Genomic DNA, 17,412 nt, shown 5'->3' on the forward strand with positions numbered 1-17,412 from the left:
TATATGATATTTAAAAAAAAGAAAGAAAGAAAGAAATTGCCATGCCTTTTGGGTTTAAAAATAAGTATGCTAACGTTTTTAAAAGCAATAACATTGAACCACAACCAATAGAATAGCCAGGTAGAACAATCTGTATAACTGCGCGAATCTAGCGATATTAAAATAATCGGAAATAACTGTAGCAAGTGCTTTTCGGCATATTAAAAAAAAAAAAATAGGTAGCTATGATTTTTAATAGTTTGGTATAATTAGATCCCGTAGGAGGGTATTTTAAGATAGACTCGTAATTTTGAAAAATGATCAGATGACAAGGATGACATCTAAGCCATCTACATCCCTGCAAACTTCCACATCATATTGCAGGAGAAATTTGACATTCAGAAAATTAATACAAAAAAATAAGGGATTATTTTATCATTTTTGATTACGTAACATTTTAATGATATCTGTAGAAAAAAAAGCATTATATAATATCCTTTAAAACTAAACTGATACCCAAAATTTTCCGACTTTAAAAGTGAAAACTGTTGTAATTCATTGAACCTTACAAATAAACTAGAAAAAAATTTGTCCAAATTCTTAATTCTTAAGGTATTTTGAAATAGAAATTGTAAACTTTTTTTTTTCCCTAAAAATAATGAGGGTGAACTAATTTAAGTGGCTTCATGCTTTCTGTAGAGTGAATATTTTTCTTTTCTTACAACAGATGGCAGCATAGAATGAAATAATTGCAATAGCTTTGATATAAACCAGGAAAAACATTTTAAAATCCATCCCAACATGGCTTTTTAAATTTTAATTTTTTCCAGACTGACAGTTACTGAAAATTGTATTCATATTAGCTAAATAATTTTCAATGCCATTTAATTAAAAAATATAAACTTTAAAAAAAAGCAATCTGCTTTATTATAAATATTTACATGGAAAAATTCAAATTATAAAATAGTTATCTATTCAAAATAAGTTAATAAATCTAAGTCTGTTAAAATAAGTCAAAGCAAATTAAATTTGTCATTAAATGCATTGTTTATTTTTTATCATAACCTTAAATATTATATCAGGATTTTTTTTTTTTTTTACTATGACAAACTGGGACTATAAATGTAGTCCATGAATATGTATGCAATTAAAAGAATGTTTTAGTTTTGTTCATTTATAACTTGATATTCAAAATTACTGTTTTTCAGTATATTGTATTTCATTGAGTAATTATTTTATATAACAATGAATTAAAAAATGCATCACAGCAGTGCTAATTTCTTCTTACATGATACTCATAAAAAATTTGAATGCCAGCTTTATTTTGTAATTTTTTGTATACCATAAAGGAAGGGGGACGGAGAGTGATCACTGCAGAGTGTAAGACAACTTGCAGTACAGATAGATTATACTCTTCAACATATTATATTCATGAAATTCTAATGATTTTAGGGTATCTTTAGCTTCTGATTTCAAAATTAGTTTTACTTTTATCAAATTGGTTTTCCATTTTGTTATCAAGCATATTCTTGACATTTCAATAATATCTGCAACCACTAATGTATACTACTGATTCTAATTTTTCTATTCTTTAATGCAACGGTTATTCTGTTTAATATTTTATTGATATATTTAATATAGCTTTAGACACTTTCTAAACTGAATATAAAATGTATATATATATTCAAGCAATTACATTAAACAATTATAAAAAAATTCAAAATTTTCGGTTCTATGACTGATATTAAGTCTCCCAATTAATCATGTTCAATTTTAGTTACTAAAAACTTTTGAGGTAATTACAAAGTAAAGAAATATTAAAAATTGGAGCAAAATATATAATAATGTCTTTAAAAATTGTGAATTAATATGCAAAGATGCATTTCCTACATCATCCCTTGGGAAAAATTCCAGACAATCTGTATCCTTTCAATGAAGAACAATTGAAAAGTTCTTATCAGAATATCAAAACAAAAGGGAATAGAAACCAAGGCAGAGTAACATACACATTTCAATCCAGAATATTTTGGAGGTGTCTTTAAAATGAAACTGTCCCTTCACATAAAAAGAAATCATAAATAAAATATTTTTTCACAAATTAATTGCTTAACTTATTTAATTTTCATTTTTAGGACTTAATTCAGCATTATCTGCATGCTATTAAGCATTGGTTAATTTTGCTTTATTTCATTTATTAAAAAGTTTTAAGACTTGTTCTTTTAACATAAATTTTATATATTTCACTAATGCAACTTCTATATTGATTTATTTTGTTCCAATTTATGTATTGTTTACTCTTGAAGTTTAAGTTCATTTATTGCATTGATTTTAATATTATTAATTCATATTTATACACTTTTAATACCATTTGAGCATTGCATATATGTAATACAAAGTATAATTTTCACATTTATCTCAAAACCTTGAACCAATATCTTAAGAAAACATTGTCAAATTTCGATTAAACAAAATTATTCTAAAATTCCTAGAATATTATTGGCAATAAAATTAACGTTGAATAGTTATAGATGACAAATGCATTTATGTTTCTCATGGGACTTAGATGTAATACAAATTGACTACATTTTTAATTACTTTATTAAAAGCTTTCAAAGATTTTATTTATTCATAAATTTTTATAGCATATGTCTAACTTTAAATGCAATACAAAACTAAATGTCTTAGAACTTATTAAAAACTAAATGTCTTAGAAAAAAACAAACTTATGATAACAGCAATTTAAAAAGTGTTCACACCACAGTGATATAAAAAAGGAAAAATTACAGAACAAAAAAAGAATTATCCTTGTTCTCCTAAGCACATTTTCTTTTATTAGTGCATCTGAGAAAAATATGATTATCATTTTGTACAGTTTGCACTTCTGCTTTATATATTCTAACCAAATGAAATAAAAAGAAATAAACATCAAAATGACAATGTAAGCAGGAAATTTTTACAAAATAAAATCTCAGACAATTAAGAAAATCATAATTTATTGAGTGCAAGTCTTTGTGAAAATGTTCTTTAGGATTTTAAAAAAAAACAACAACTAAATCCCCTGTATGACTTTTTCAACTTCATCCTTTGCAAACATATGGTAACCTTGTTCTTTTGTCACTGTTGCAACCTATAAAGAAAATATACATATAACAAATTAGAATTTTTGTACATTTTTGAAACTAATTCTTTTTTTAAAGTTTTGTGTCTTTAGCAACAGACATAGTTCATACATAAGCTTTAATGAAAGAAAATAAGATAAACTTATTTATTATCCAACAAAGAAGCAAATGACTATCTACAATTAAAAACTGAAAACTTTCATATTTTTTATTATGATATATAAACACCTTTTTAGCAATAAATTAGTTTTACTTTTTCTAATATTAACTATATTACTTTATATTTCATCTACTTAAAATTTTTAAAAATAAAGAGAATTTTTATATTATTTCTTCATACATATTATGTGCTCATATTTATAAAATAAGGTTTCGTTTTAAAAGAATAGAATAACACATCACTAAAAAAAATTAACAAAAAAATATATATATAATAAAATGAAAAGATGTCCCATATTGAGTTCTCAATTATTAGAAATAAAGTTAAAAACGCCAAAAACAACTAGTAAATAAAATAAGTTATCTATAATTTTTTGATAATATTAAGTAATAAATTCCAATGTAAACATTGAAAAAAGCATAACAGAGAAATTACACAAAGTGTTGCAGGTATGTAATAATTTTTAATATGCAAATTAAAACAAAAGACAGAATTTTAAAAAAGTTCAATAAAATTTTATGATGAAAATTACAAGTGAAAACTGCTTGTTTGATTAGGAAAATTTCAAGATAGGTTAAACACACAAAAGAAGGAGATTTTTCAGATTTATCTGAAAATCAGTAATACAGAATTCCATTGAATTACAACAATATTTAAGAAAGAAGCATTCATAAATAATTTTTTGATTTTCTACATGATACTATCTTTGGTAAAGGATGAAGTTACAAAAATAATTAGCATTTTTTTAAATTGCTATCTGCATTTAAAACAATTTAGATTTACTCATTTAAAACTATCAAAGATTTTAATAAAATATATACTACAGTACATAGATGATAATATTTTGACAAAAATAGCAAAACAAATTAAGATCAGGAATATATTTGTTAATTCTCCGATCTAAACTCATTACACTCAAAACAAGATGTAGTTAATATTATAGATCACATCTTAACCAGTTTTAAAACATCAAGAATATTCCCCATGAAATAATAGTATGAATCTAATCTTGAAAACTCCACAATAATCTTTACTTCACTACTAGTCTCAAAAGCTGATTCAATCTCAACTATGCATTACTAAGTAAATAGCATTCATCAAAAGTCATTTATAAATAATATTCATGTTCAGAAGATTCAAAGAAACTGAATCACAGAAATCAATCAATCCATTTAACTGAGTTTTAAAGAAATTACCTATTCATACAACATTTGAAAGTTAAAAATATAAAACTGCAAGAGAAAATATTAGAAATGTAATAAGCAAGATATTGAAAAGGACAGTATTAAATTTTAAAAAGCCAAAATATGATCTTTGATAAGAAAAAACAAATGGGAATGAAAAATCTACCAAAGAAAAGAAATGGATTAAAAATGAATAGTAATCTCTTCTATACTTATTAAGAATTATTTTCATAAAATTTCAGCACTTAACTATCTAAACACAATTACCTTAATTATGATACATCACATTCATTAGTAAGTACAGGATTAAAGATTCTAGCTGATAAAAAGTTGCCAATTACAGAAAGTCATAAAAAGCATGGCTTTATGTTATTTCTACAATCATAATACATTATTCAAAACAAAATGGTACACATTTAGATTTCTTTTTTTCTTCATGTTTCATTTTTCAAGATTATTGAAAAAAAATTTATCCTTCATCCTTGATTCATTTTGATCTATGAATCATATTTTTGGATTATTTTGAGACATTTTTTTAAGATCCCTTACTTTAATTATATGAAACATAAACTCTTATTTAAATTAATTTACATCATTTTATACTCAGAATGTGTTAGGATGAGTATTAAAAAATTTGTTAATAAATGCGTATTATAAAATTTGTTAAAATACAAAAATGAAAAATTTGTTAATAAATTCATTAAAATATGAAATTGTAATATAAGTTATAATAAATGAACAATATAATTTTGAATTATACTCAGATAATAGTAGTAGCATTAAAACCAGTTTCTGATTCTCCAAATATGCAAATCATTGAAAAAAGAAAAAATACTGTCAATTAACAAATGTAACAAGTATGGGCCAAATTGGGATAGCTTTATATCATTTAACAATATAAGAACTTTGCTTTAATATTTCTATAATGTAAAATAAATTTTACAATTGTGGGAAATTATATATAAAATGAATTATCTGTATTAAATTCCAAAAATACAACTAATTACATAATAGGATTATAAAAATAGAGAGAGAAATATATATCAACAATGCAATTATGCTGAAATTATGCCAACATCAGGTTCTATAAGATACAATGTGTCAAAAATGCAATTATCTAAGAAACAAAATCCAATAATAACGATTAAGATATCTGAGTAAACCAATATTGGAAAACAGTATTTTATGACTATACTGGTCTCTAAATACGGAACAGTAGAATATTTTCATTTGCAATTTACCAAAAAAACTTTTTAAATTCTTTTGCAATTTTATCCTATTGATTTAATACATCATAAATCTGCTCTTTCCTGTGTGAAGCAAAAAATAAGGAGATTACAGGATAAAAATTAATCTAGATTGAAAACGACTTAAGATAAAATAAAATACCTCATTTCATTACTATTATTTTTTAAACTCCATGTTGGGAACAATTTAACACTTTTTGGCTAATGCTCATTTACTCAGTTTTTTACAAAATCTGCGATTTAGAACTTCTTGTTGAAACTTTGATCAGCAAAATAGAAAAGGAAAAGAAGACATTTCACAATTAATAATGATACAATTTTTAAAACATAAACAATTTATATTTCATTGATCAGATTTTCATAAAAAAAACAAATAAGTTAGGGTAATTAATTGAATTGCAGAGTTTTATGGTGAAATTAATTCTGCCTACATACTCTCATTGGTAAGTTAAATTGGTAATAATGTCATGAGTAAGAGGAATGAATGAGAAGAGATGAAAAGTCCAGAATTCCATGCATCAAACATATAATTTGGAAAAACAGTGACAAAATCTCAGCCGATTTACAAATATCTTAAACATCAACTTACACTTAGATAATCATATGTATGTAATTTTAACATGTCACAACAAAAATATAATATAATCCAGATTTTAAAACCATTTTAATAGTTATTATTGAATACCACTCAATAGTTTATACTCGTATAAAGGAATTTTCACTCACTTCAATATTAGAAGAATTCAATCTTTCTTCCATAACTTGCTTAAGAATAGTAAGAGCTGCATTTAAAGCTTCTTTTAGTGTCATTCGCTAAAAGAAATGGAAAGAGGAATTATAAAGAGTAAATTAAACCAATACTTAAAAGTATACATGACAAATACGAGAATACAACATATTCATAAAGAGTGATCATTTTAAACAAAAGTAATAGAAAATGCAAATTTTAAACTAAAATGCATAATTTTAAAATATAGTCAAGAAGGAAGATAAAATAATTATGTTTGAAAAATTTCATTAAAAAAATTCCTTATGCCATCACTTTTACTTTACAGACATATTAACTAATATACCAAAAATATTCATAGAGATCAATTACATCTATTAGTTTTATCTTATTCATTTGTTTAAGAAAAAAAATTGGGGGTAAAATTCTAACTATTAAAAAAAAATAATAAATCAGAAATGGAGAATACACTAACAGGAAGGAAATAAATGAAAATAAAAATACAAAATTTTTTTAAAGAAGTTGTCAGAGTTATAACTGCATGGTGCCCAATATCTTAATTTAAATATCTTATAGCGATATAATCTTTACTAAGTGAAATATTTTCAAAAAAAAAATCTGCAAGTGGATTATTATATTTCTGTAATTTTTAGCCAGTTTAGAATAGCTTCTAAAAATTTCTAACAAGTAGTTAGTCAGAAATTTTCATTATAAACTAATATTGCAATTAAAGAGAGAGGAATAAACAATGTTGTACTTTGTCATAGCGCTCCTGCAAAGCTTGTTGAGCTCCTTCTGAACCAGAACCAATTGCCTTAGCATCATACTGGACATAAGTACCAGACGGATCCATATGATAGCTGCAAAATATAATTTAAATTAAACATGATGAAGTCTTATACAAAAATTACCATAATTAAAGTTTATAGAAAATAAACAACTCTATGAAAAATTACGAGAAAGCTACTATTGTAAATACTACCTATATATTTAATTATTACATCAAATATAGTTTAAAATTTATCAAATTCAACAACATCTAAAAATAATGAATTTCAGTTTCTAAGAAACCTATATTTTAATGCAAGCAATTATAAAGATTAATTAAATACAACTATTCAGATTTCTTTTCCTAATTTTTTACATCTCACAAATATGAATAATTTAACTTAATATTCTGCCTATGCACGAGCTTGAGTTAAAATTTTAATGTAACTGTATATCTAAGGAATTTTCAATAAATAATTGTTTCAAACATATGATGCAAGGGGCAATTTATACACAAGTACATAGGAACAGCTACATCTCCTACATATTTAAATGCATAAAATTAATTCCTAATTTAGTAAAGTTTAAATTAATTAATAATGGAATGAAAATTTTCCTTTTAGGGCTTTAACATATTGAATGCCATGGGGGTCACCCATGCCATCTCCACAATATGCAGTTTCAGCATAGTTTTTGCATTTCACCTACCTATCTGAAAATATTACGCCCAGTATGAAACATATGACTGCATTTCTTAGTAATAAGTCACAAGTGACCTTTATGAAATAAATGCTTTATGAATGATTGCACATATTAACTTGTCTATTGTAGTTAATATTTCATCAAAATATTCAATGTGTAATGAGAAATTCATGGTGGCCACATGGGTAGGCATGGAAAATTAGTGTGGCATTTAGTATTATATCTTCAAAAGGAACACAAGAATAAGAATTAAGCCCCTCTACCCCAATTTCTTTCTGCTCTACAAAAAGAAAATGCTTAATTTTCTACCAACTTTTGAATAAAAGATAATGTAAAATGTGCAGTCTTAGGGATATTAGCCACAACTTTAGAAGCTATGGATATAAATGATTGTTTTCAAAATATTTGAAACATTAAAATTATCAGTAATGATGTGCCTAATTATTTACTGTAATAAAAATTATACACAACTGACAGCAGGCAGAAATGCATTTCAGAACATAACAAAGTATTTTCATCATACATTTCTCAGATCACTCATTCAAATATACAAACATTATTTAAAGGCAAATAATTTTCACTTACAGTTGGGGATCTGACTTTGGATCAGCACCCGCAAATAAAATAGCAACACCAAAAGGCCGACTCTATAAAAATAATAAATATATTCAATCTATTTTTTTTATCAGAAACTATGTAAAAGAAAATACTTATTTAATAAAATGTCTTATTCTTCAAACATTTTTTATAAAAACAGGTTCCATCTAATTATTTTTAAGTCGAGTTAATTAATTTTAATATTATCAATAATTATTCTGAAATAATACATCAAGTTATGGCTATTGCATGTCATAGCTACTTAATATATATATATATTAGCTCTATGTAGTTTGACTGTGCTAGTCAAGACTACCAACTCTGACTATGGTGATACAATTGTTACGGTGCTGTTTTTAGAATATATTTTCTGTACAGGAAATTATTTTACTCAATTGCCTACTTCTTTAAGTATGAACTTTTAATAAAGAAAGAATAAAATTGTTCTTCCATCTCCCAATCTGAATATCTGTAAACATTTTGTAAAGTGATTTCATTTTACTTTAAAAAGTTTTTTTATGTGTGTGAGTAATTAACCCCCTTAGTTTATAATATTGTGATCAAAATGTAGCTGGTATGCTTCATTTAAAATGCAACTACATTAGGAATTGTCTGTAAACTTTTAGCAAATATTTTATGACTTTTTAAACATCAGGAAATAATCAGAAATTTATTTCATTTTACAGCATGAAATTTTTTTGAATAAGTTACAAATTTTTACTCAACTGATTTACTGAAACAGCAAATGTTTTTAAGCAAGAAGCATGCAGTTAATTTTGTTTTTATAATGCACTTTCTTCTATTAAAGCATCTGAAATTATGTCTAACCAGGATTTTTATTTTAATCTAAAACAGTAAAAGATTTGAAGATAAGAAAACCATAGTACAAAATCTGTGATCCGGTAGACAAACTTCAATGAAAGATCAAGAGATCAATAAGGTCGGAGAATTGATGTTTGGTAACCATTGTTTGACAACTACTGAACAAATTCCAATATGTTTTGGTTTCTGTCAAGCGATTTCAAAGGAACATTTAGGATTGTGACACATCTTTTTCCAAGTTCTCCCAAGAACTTTGAATTTGTTCCAAAAACAACAATGAGCTCAAGTGGATTAAGAAAAGGTTTATAAGGTTAATCCTTTTTAAAATGCATTATTAGAAAAGATAAAACTTTGATACATTCTTTTAATACAGAAAAAAAATTCAATATTTAAGTGAATGATGCTTGAAAGATAAAGCAAAAATAAAATGTTCAAAGTCGGTCAAAATATCAAAAAAAAAATGTTAATTGTTTTCTCTGATTAACATGACGCCGTGAATTATGAATTTCTACCAATTATCCAGATTACCACTAACGACTATTATTAGAAGATTATTACTGACTGTTTGAATTAAGTAATTTGTACACATCATAATGAATAAAAAAGACAATTTTATAGCTTCAAAAATAGTTTAAAAAATTTATAATCAGATAGTAGATATTTACAATTATATTTGCTATGCAAACAATGTCATAAGAATTGACTTCATTTTGAGATAAAAAGTTATTCCTAAAAATCTCATATTTTATAAAATTTTAAACTTTTTAGATAAAATTCTTATTAAAGTCAACAAATTCTAAAAAATAAAACTGAAAGTTACAATGAACATTTCAACAATATACAAAGAGCATTTCAATTAATTTTTCAAATAATGTATTTTTTTTCGATCAGATTTTTTTTTATTTGATCAGTGTATGTAAGCAATTTAATGCATTTATAAATGTTATTTGACATTCATGTATTTTAATATAAAATGTTATACATTCAAATATTGTGTAACTATAAAATAATTACAATGTTCAAAGAAAAATTCGTTATTAAATTTTAAAAATACCCAATCTGTAGAAAAATGTTTTAAATAAAACAATATTAAATACTACAAATAACAAAAGAAAATTTTTTTTATCCATAACAAATTTTTAACATATAATAATAAATGAGTTTTTTAAAGAAAACCAACTCCAATGATAATTTTTTAAAATAAATTTTATAAAATTATGATATACTTTACAATTTTTTAAAAATTTACGACATTTATTATCATTATTACATAGTTTAAACACCACATTATTATGAGTAATAGCAATGATACATTAGTACACAAGAAATGAAAATGTATTAGCAAAAATTAATTATTGAATAACTTAAACAGATTTGAAATTAAAACATTTATAGTGTCTAAAAACTTCTAAACTAACAAAATAAAGCATTTAAATTTAAAAACCAGACGAAACAAGGTAATTATTTTTATCATATAAAAAGACAGCCTAAATAATTAAAAAAGAAATGTAAAATACAAAACAGAAGAAAATTAAACCTTTATTTCAAATTAAATTTTATGCAAAGCAAATTCATACCATGGCATTTCCATCATCATCACTATCACCAAACTGAATAGCTAAGTTTGAAACTGATTGGGCAATACTCTCCACAGACATTCGTTCATCATAAACAAACCAATGATTCTATAAGATAAAAAAGGAGGTTGTTAATAAAGCAATAAATAAGCTATAAATTTACTAAATGCAATGCAATCCATTCAAATGAAATAAAAATAAACAAGAAAATATAACAAATCTTACAAAACAAATGCAAATACTTGACTGTAATATTACATAAAAGATTAATAACAAATAAGAGATTAAATTTCAGAATAAGAATGGAACTATTTTTCATCTAAAAAGAATTTTGGAGCATATACCAGTAAGGAAGCTTCACTTTCTCATTATCAAAATGTTTATAATGCATGACTTAACAAACTTGATTAAGAGATTAGCTGCATCAACCCATATTTAATAAATTAAAATCATCCTAATGATTTCACAAACCATCAATCTAATGCTGGGCCGTCCTTTTAACCCTCATAAATAAATGGATATCTTGATAATAGTTCCCATGTCAACAAGAGTTTTTTTTAGTATAAAGGAAATAATATCAAGATAAAAGGCATATGAAAAAAAACATTTCTCGGATATTATACATGGTCATTGTAAAAAGAGTAGTTTTTATGATATTACCTTATTTTTTAAAACAAACTTTTTATAATTTGTATGATGCAAACTGTCTTATTGGCTCCAATATTAATAAATCACAGATTATAAGAAATTAATCAAATGAGTAAACATTATAATACAGTTCTTATTTTATTTTATAGGATCAAATATCAAATTTAATAAGAATCAAAACTGAAATATTCCTAATACCTACCTATCATATAATTTGTGGATACTAAATAAAGAAAATTAAAATTTAAAAAACATTTATGAAACAATTTTTTTCTCATTCACTGACTTCACAATTAGTATTATATTTTCAAATAAAAAACAAAAAAATATTTATCAATCAACTAATATCAGTCTTTAAAATGTAAATATCTTATGGTCAGAGAATATGATTGATTGTTAAGCAATTATTTTTATGTACAATAAAGCACAGCAATAAATTTTTATACATTAATTTTTAAATAAATAGCATGTAAACTAAGGCCATTTTCATTCATTTACCATTGTAATCACAATTTTATTTTATCAGGTAAAACATTTTTTTCATAAAATAATGTGAAAATAAAAATCTTCTCATATTTCAATTTATCTGTCGTGCAATCTATAATTGTCTTATATAGTAACAGAAATAAAATGCAAAGGATTCATTTTATAATCGACATTTCAGCTCTTAATAATATAATTAATAATAAAAATGCTATATATCAATATAACAGAATATTTTTAAAAGCATATCCAGCTCTCTTTCACAAAAAAGGCTCATTCTAAAATTAATTAGCATCATTATAAAACAACATTAAACACAACAATTAAAAAAAATTAATGAAAATAGTAACAGTAAAAGCAAGCAAACTCAAAAAGTTAAAAAAAAAAATATTACATAATAAAAAATGTATATCAAAAATTATTCTTAATAATAAAACTTGTAATTTTTACATTACAAATATACACATTTACTCTTTTTATCCTTACCTGGGCTTCAACACGAGCACGGTCCACAATAGTACGAGAATCAGCCATTAAACCACTTACAGCACAGCCTAATGAAATAAAGTAAGGAATTATTTTTCAAAATATTATCTTTAATATTCTTCATTTTATTTTGCAAAATTCCATTCCCTAATCTACATACATTTAAGTACAATTTACAATGAAATTACAAGATAAGTACTGGATGTAACTACAACCTGAGATTAAGATATTCACAATTAAAAAATATTTTCCTAGAAAATGGCTAAGTAATTTATAATTTAAAGGAATATTTTTCAGTTGATAAACAAAGGGCATTTCTTTAAAATCATACCTATTGACAATGCTTTTGCTAATAAATCATTTAATTATAATATTTATATAATATAATGTGAAGTATTATTATTTCAAATATATATATTCTATGAATAGAATTCAAAACAAAGATATAAAACATTTACAACAGCTAGTTAAATATATTTCTAATACAGAATACAATTTATTAAAAACAGTTTGTTTCATTTAAGTAGCAATGCAATTTAGTGATTACGTTTAAAATTAAATTTTGCTCTCAACATTTATCTTTTGCATTTCTTTTTCCATATCTTACTATTCTCATTTAAAAACATTACTTGTAGACAATATGCATTTTCTATACAAATTCAGAACACAAAATTGGTTCTGACAGCAATTTAATAAGCACGAACAGAAATTAAAAGAGATTAAGATTTAGTAGATTCAAAGAAGCTTCTGTCTTCAAAACCTGTTGACACACAAAGAAAAGAAATACAATTTCACTGCAGTAATCTGCAACTTGTTAGCAATTCAAAGTTTTGTTCTTGCAACGTGTTGATTCAAGGTTTTGTTTTGCGTTACTGATTGATATAAAAACAAAAAGAAATTTTTTTATGTTTCAATTATCATTTTAATTTTATTATTTATTTACATAAAATTAGATATTACAGAGACTTCTAATTTAACTTTTTATATGTACTGAGACAAAATATTTAAAGATATTATATTAAAAATATTTAAAAGCTTTATAATGGTTTAGAAAAATAATAAAAGTAGAATATCCGATGACTTCACCACAGACTTTTTAAGTTTATTTTGGACTCAAATGATCTCATTTGATCAGTTAAACATTTTGATAGGTTAGAATTATTCTATTATTTTGTGAGTTTATAACAAATTCTGAAAAAGAAACAAAAAGAATATTTTTCTTTAAAAATATCACAATCCTAATATTCAATAAAAAAATTAACTATTTAGAAAATACTATAAACTTAAAAAAAAAAAAAAGAAAGAAACCTTTTCAAAATGAATTTATTTAACATATTAACTGAAAACTACATGATTTTATAAAAAAATAAAATAATATATCAGTTAATTATTAACTTTTTATCAATAAGCATGAAAATCATGATTATATAGATGAACATTTAAGTAATAAAACAGAGGAATTTAGGGTGTACCAATAATAAAACTGCTTTAAATGGATACATAAATGAATAAAAAGAAAAACAAAAATATGCTAAATAATTAAATTTGCTACAGTAGAATAAACAGTTAATACATCTAATTTAAAAACGATTCTACAGTAATTAGAAGAAATAGTGCATTGATATACAATAATTACAATATACTGAATAAAAAGATAATACTGGCATAAATAAAAATAAGGTGTAAAATTAGCATATGTGGTTGCAGAAAATTACAAGATTAATTTGGAAGAAATTCATAGTTAATAATCGTAAAACGAGTTTTTATTAAATATATGCATGTCAAATTAATATAGCCAATAGAAGGAATAAAGATTGATATCATCATGAGGTTAATCAGCACAGAATAAAGGATATATCATGCCTTAATTACTATTATCTTCATGTGCATGTTAAAAAAATTAGAATAATATGATAATTTTATTATTAAAGTATTTAACTGCTTTAATAAAACCTTTTATTAGCAGCAATATTTTTAAAATAGATGAATGCTTAAAATAACCTTAAAAAATTATATTTTTTTAGATCAACTAATATTTAGATTATTTCTAAAATATTTTTCCAAAGAATATAATGCTATTAAGTAACAATCAAAACTTAGAAAGCTTCTAATAATGCAAAAATAATCTGTTATAATGAGCAAAAAAATTAAAACACTAAAATATTTATAAAATCTCACCAATATGTTTATCAATTTCTACAATCTTTTCAATAGTTACTGGCTTCATTAATGGAGAAGTAACCCGCTTCTCCACAGCAAGAACAACACCTTCACTAGTTTGGATACCAATAGCTGTAGAACCCAACTATAAAAAAAACAGAAAAATATAATAAGACATTAGGAAGGAATTTAAAAATAATAAATAACCATTTTTATTTTTTAACAGTAAATCAGAAATAAACTAAATCTGATTATTGATGAAACTGATTAGTGAAAAGCATAACAGGTAGAAGGACATCATATACATACAAGTACGAATTAAGAAATAGTAACCAGTTTTTCTGTGTTGATGAATACTGTTCAAGATAATCTTTCAATTTAATTTCAATTTTATGAAATTTATTAGGAGCCGGTTAGAACAATTTGGTATGGTATTTTTCCCATATTGGCAGGACAATAACACAATTTAGTTACTGAATTAGTAAGTAATGAATTCATATACTTCAATAGTTATGTTTAAGCACTACTTTACAAATTATATAACACCATTTAAGTTTTATAAAAAAACTTGTTTGTAAAATTACTGTAATCCATAAAAACTAATTTTTAAATAGGATAAATAGTAAAATAATACAATAATTTTATTATAAAGTACGATTTATCTTAATAACATACAATTCAAGTATAAAAATATTAATTCAATCAATTTATTTTTAAAGTATTGTTAAAAAAATTATGAATTAAACCACTTACACTGATTATTTTCATAACTATACAAATATAAAAAAAGGGATATTATTTCTCCAAACAGCATGGGAACTGTATTCTATTAATTCATAAGAAAAATTATTTTAATAAGTAAATTAACTTAATTATAGCAATTAAAAGTTAATTCAAATTACTTTTATGGCTTCAATAGCATATTCCACTTGAAATAAACGGCCTTCAGGTGAGAAGGTGTTCACACCTCTGTCATATTCAGATCTTGTCATAAACATTCTGAAAGAAAAAAAAAAAACTTATCGTTTTATCAAATATAATTTTTTCAAATAAATATTAACTAAACGGAAACTGTAAATATTAAAAATAAAAACTATGCTTAGAGGGACAAATATAACCCAAACCAAAAAATTGATATGGTCACTCAAAGCAGGAAATTATCAATAGAACTTCAGGATTAGTAACTCGGGTACCTATCATAATAGAGAACATACATGCACCATACATAGTTTGTTAATATTTTTCATAAGATGCAATAATTTCATTTATGTGATTCATTATATATACTATGAAAATTTAGCACACATAATAAATTTCTTATTATCAAATGTAAAATTAATTAAACAGAGAAAAATTGAGATGGCAGGAAAATTGTTTGAAATTCTAACAACAGAGCTCTATTCAGTAAAATAATTAGATCATTAAAATGAGTGGAAAAAAATGAGCAAACAATATATTTTCAAATTTTATGACAAACAGTTAAAAAAATTATGATACTTATAGAAGGATGTGATTTTCAATCAGAGCAGTTGGCAAATGAAAATAAGTGCTTTTAATTTAAAATTTTTAATATTAAAAATTACTCTGATATACCAATTATTATGCATTTTATGTATTAACTGTACAATTTATCTATTCTCACAGTCCTATTATTTTAAATGATTTTGATACTATATGATAATAGATAACAAAAAAATTCATCAAGCAGATGGATATAACATATATTAGAAAATATAATTTGCAATTCAAAGAATAAAATATCAGAAGGCCCTTAGTGAAAAAAAGTATTCAGCTTTAAATAATTTTAAAAAGGAAGATAATAATAAAAATGATTAGAAGATACCAAAATATTTTAATTGTTGCTTCTTCCAAAAAATTATTAATATAACAGAATCGAGCTCTCCTCAGAGAGAAGATTAAATGCTTACCGACAATAAGGAATTTTTAAAAAAATTACATCTGAATAAATAGATACGAAAAGAATTGCCAAAACATCTTCTAATCGCTACTTAATCTTTTATAACAAAAATTTCCATTTTAATGCAATAGAGATCCTACAGTATCTTTTCACAAACAACACATATATCATAATAATAAATAAAAATGGATGCAATGTTATATACATATATATAATTACTTATGAAAGAATGCATTTAACACAAAAATTGAAGCCAGAATACACAACTGAATACAAAAGATTTAAATAATCTATAAACTAAATATTTCATTAAACAAGTATATATTAAACAAGAATTCAAAGTAACCTACTTCTATTAGTTAGTTTAATTTCTCAATAATAACTTTGGACGATAATTTTAAAAATTCTAATCCAAAAGGGAAACTTATAAACAAACACAGAAAATGCTGAGAAATGACACACCGAAATTAGCGGTTAAATTTTACAGTCAGTTAAGCCGGCATTCGCCTTTCTGCCAGATCCATGAGAATTTTTAAATTAATATAATCAACTCATGCTCACGTGATATTGTACATACAGCATTTCATATTTGAAATTATTGAATTTTAAACTGACTGAAATAATTGTTCATTTTTACTCTCCTATAAGCAATTTTATAAATATGCGCACCATTGTGTAGTACGCATATTTATTGTGGTATGCATTTTTTGCGTAAAAAAAAAGCTCGGATTTGAGTCTTTTGACTTCTCATGGTCAGTATCTTTAATGAATAAAAATTATTAAGAGAACTTAAAAAGTATTTTCGTAACACATTTTTTTTTTTTTTTTATCTTTT

General features: G+C 23.9%; 1 protein-coding gene across 1 annotated transcript; it reads right to left on the minus strand.

Moving 5' to 3' along the window:
- Nucleotides 1-2,955: 2,955 nt before the first annotated feature.
- On the minus strand, nt 2,956-17,072 carry LOC129963418 (proteasome subunit alpha type-5-like). Its single transcript, XM_056077772.1, has 9 exons — nt 16,928-17,072; nt 15,562-15,658; nt 14,678-14,804; nt 12,500-12,567; nt 10,883-10,990; nt 8,472-8,533; nt 7,174-7,276; nt 6,416-6,502; nt 2,956-3,106 (listed from the first exon to the last, which is right to left on the minus strand). The coding sequence occupies exons 2-9, from the start codon at nt 15,655-15,657 to the stop codon at nt 3,029-3,031; spliced, it is 729 nt and encodes a 242-aa protein (XP_055933747.1). The 5' UTR covers nt 15,658; nt 16,928-17,072; the 3' UTR covers nt 2,956-3,028.
- Between the last annotated feature and the right edge of the window lie 340 nt (nt 17,073-17,412).

The sequence above is a fragment of the Argiope bruennichi genome, chromosome 3, assembly GCF_947563725.1.
Source record: "Argiope bruennichi chromosome 3, qqArgBrue1.1, whole genome shotgun sequence".
NCBI classification, from domain to species: Eukaryota; Metazoa; Arthropoda; class Arachnida; order Araneae; family Araneidae; genus Argiope; species Argiope bruennichi.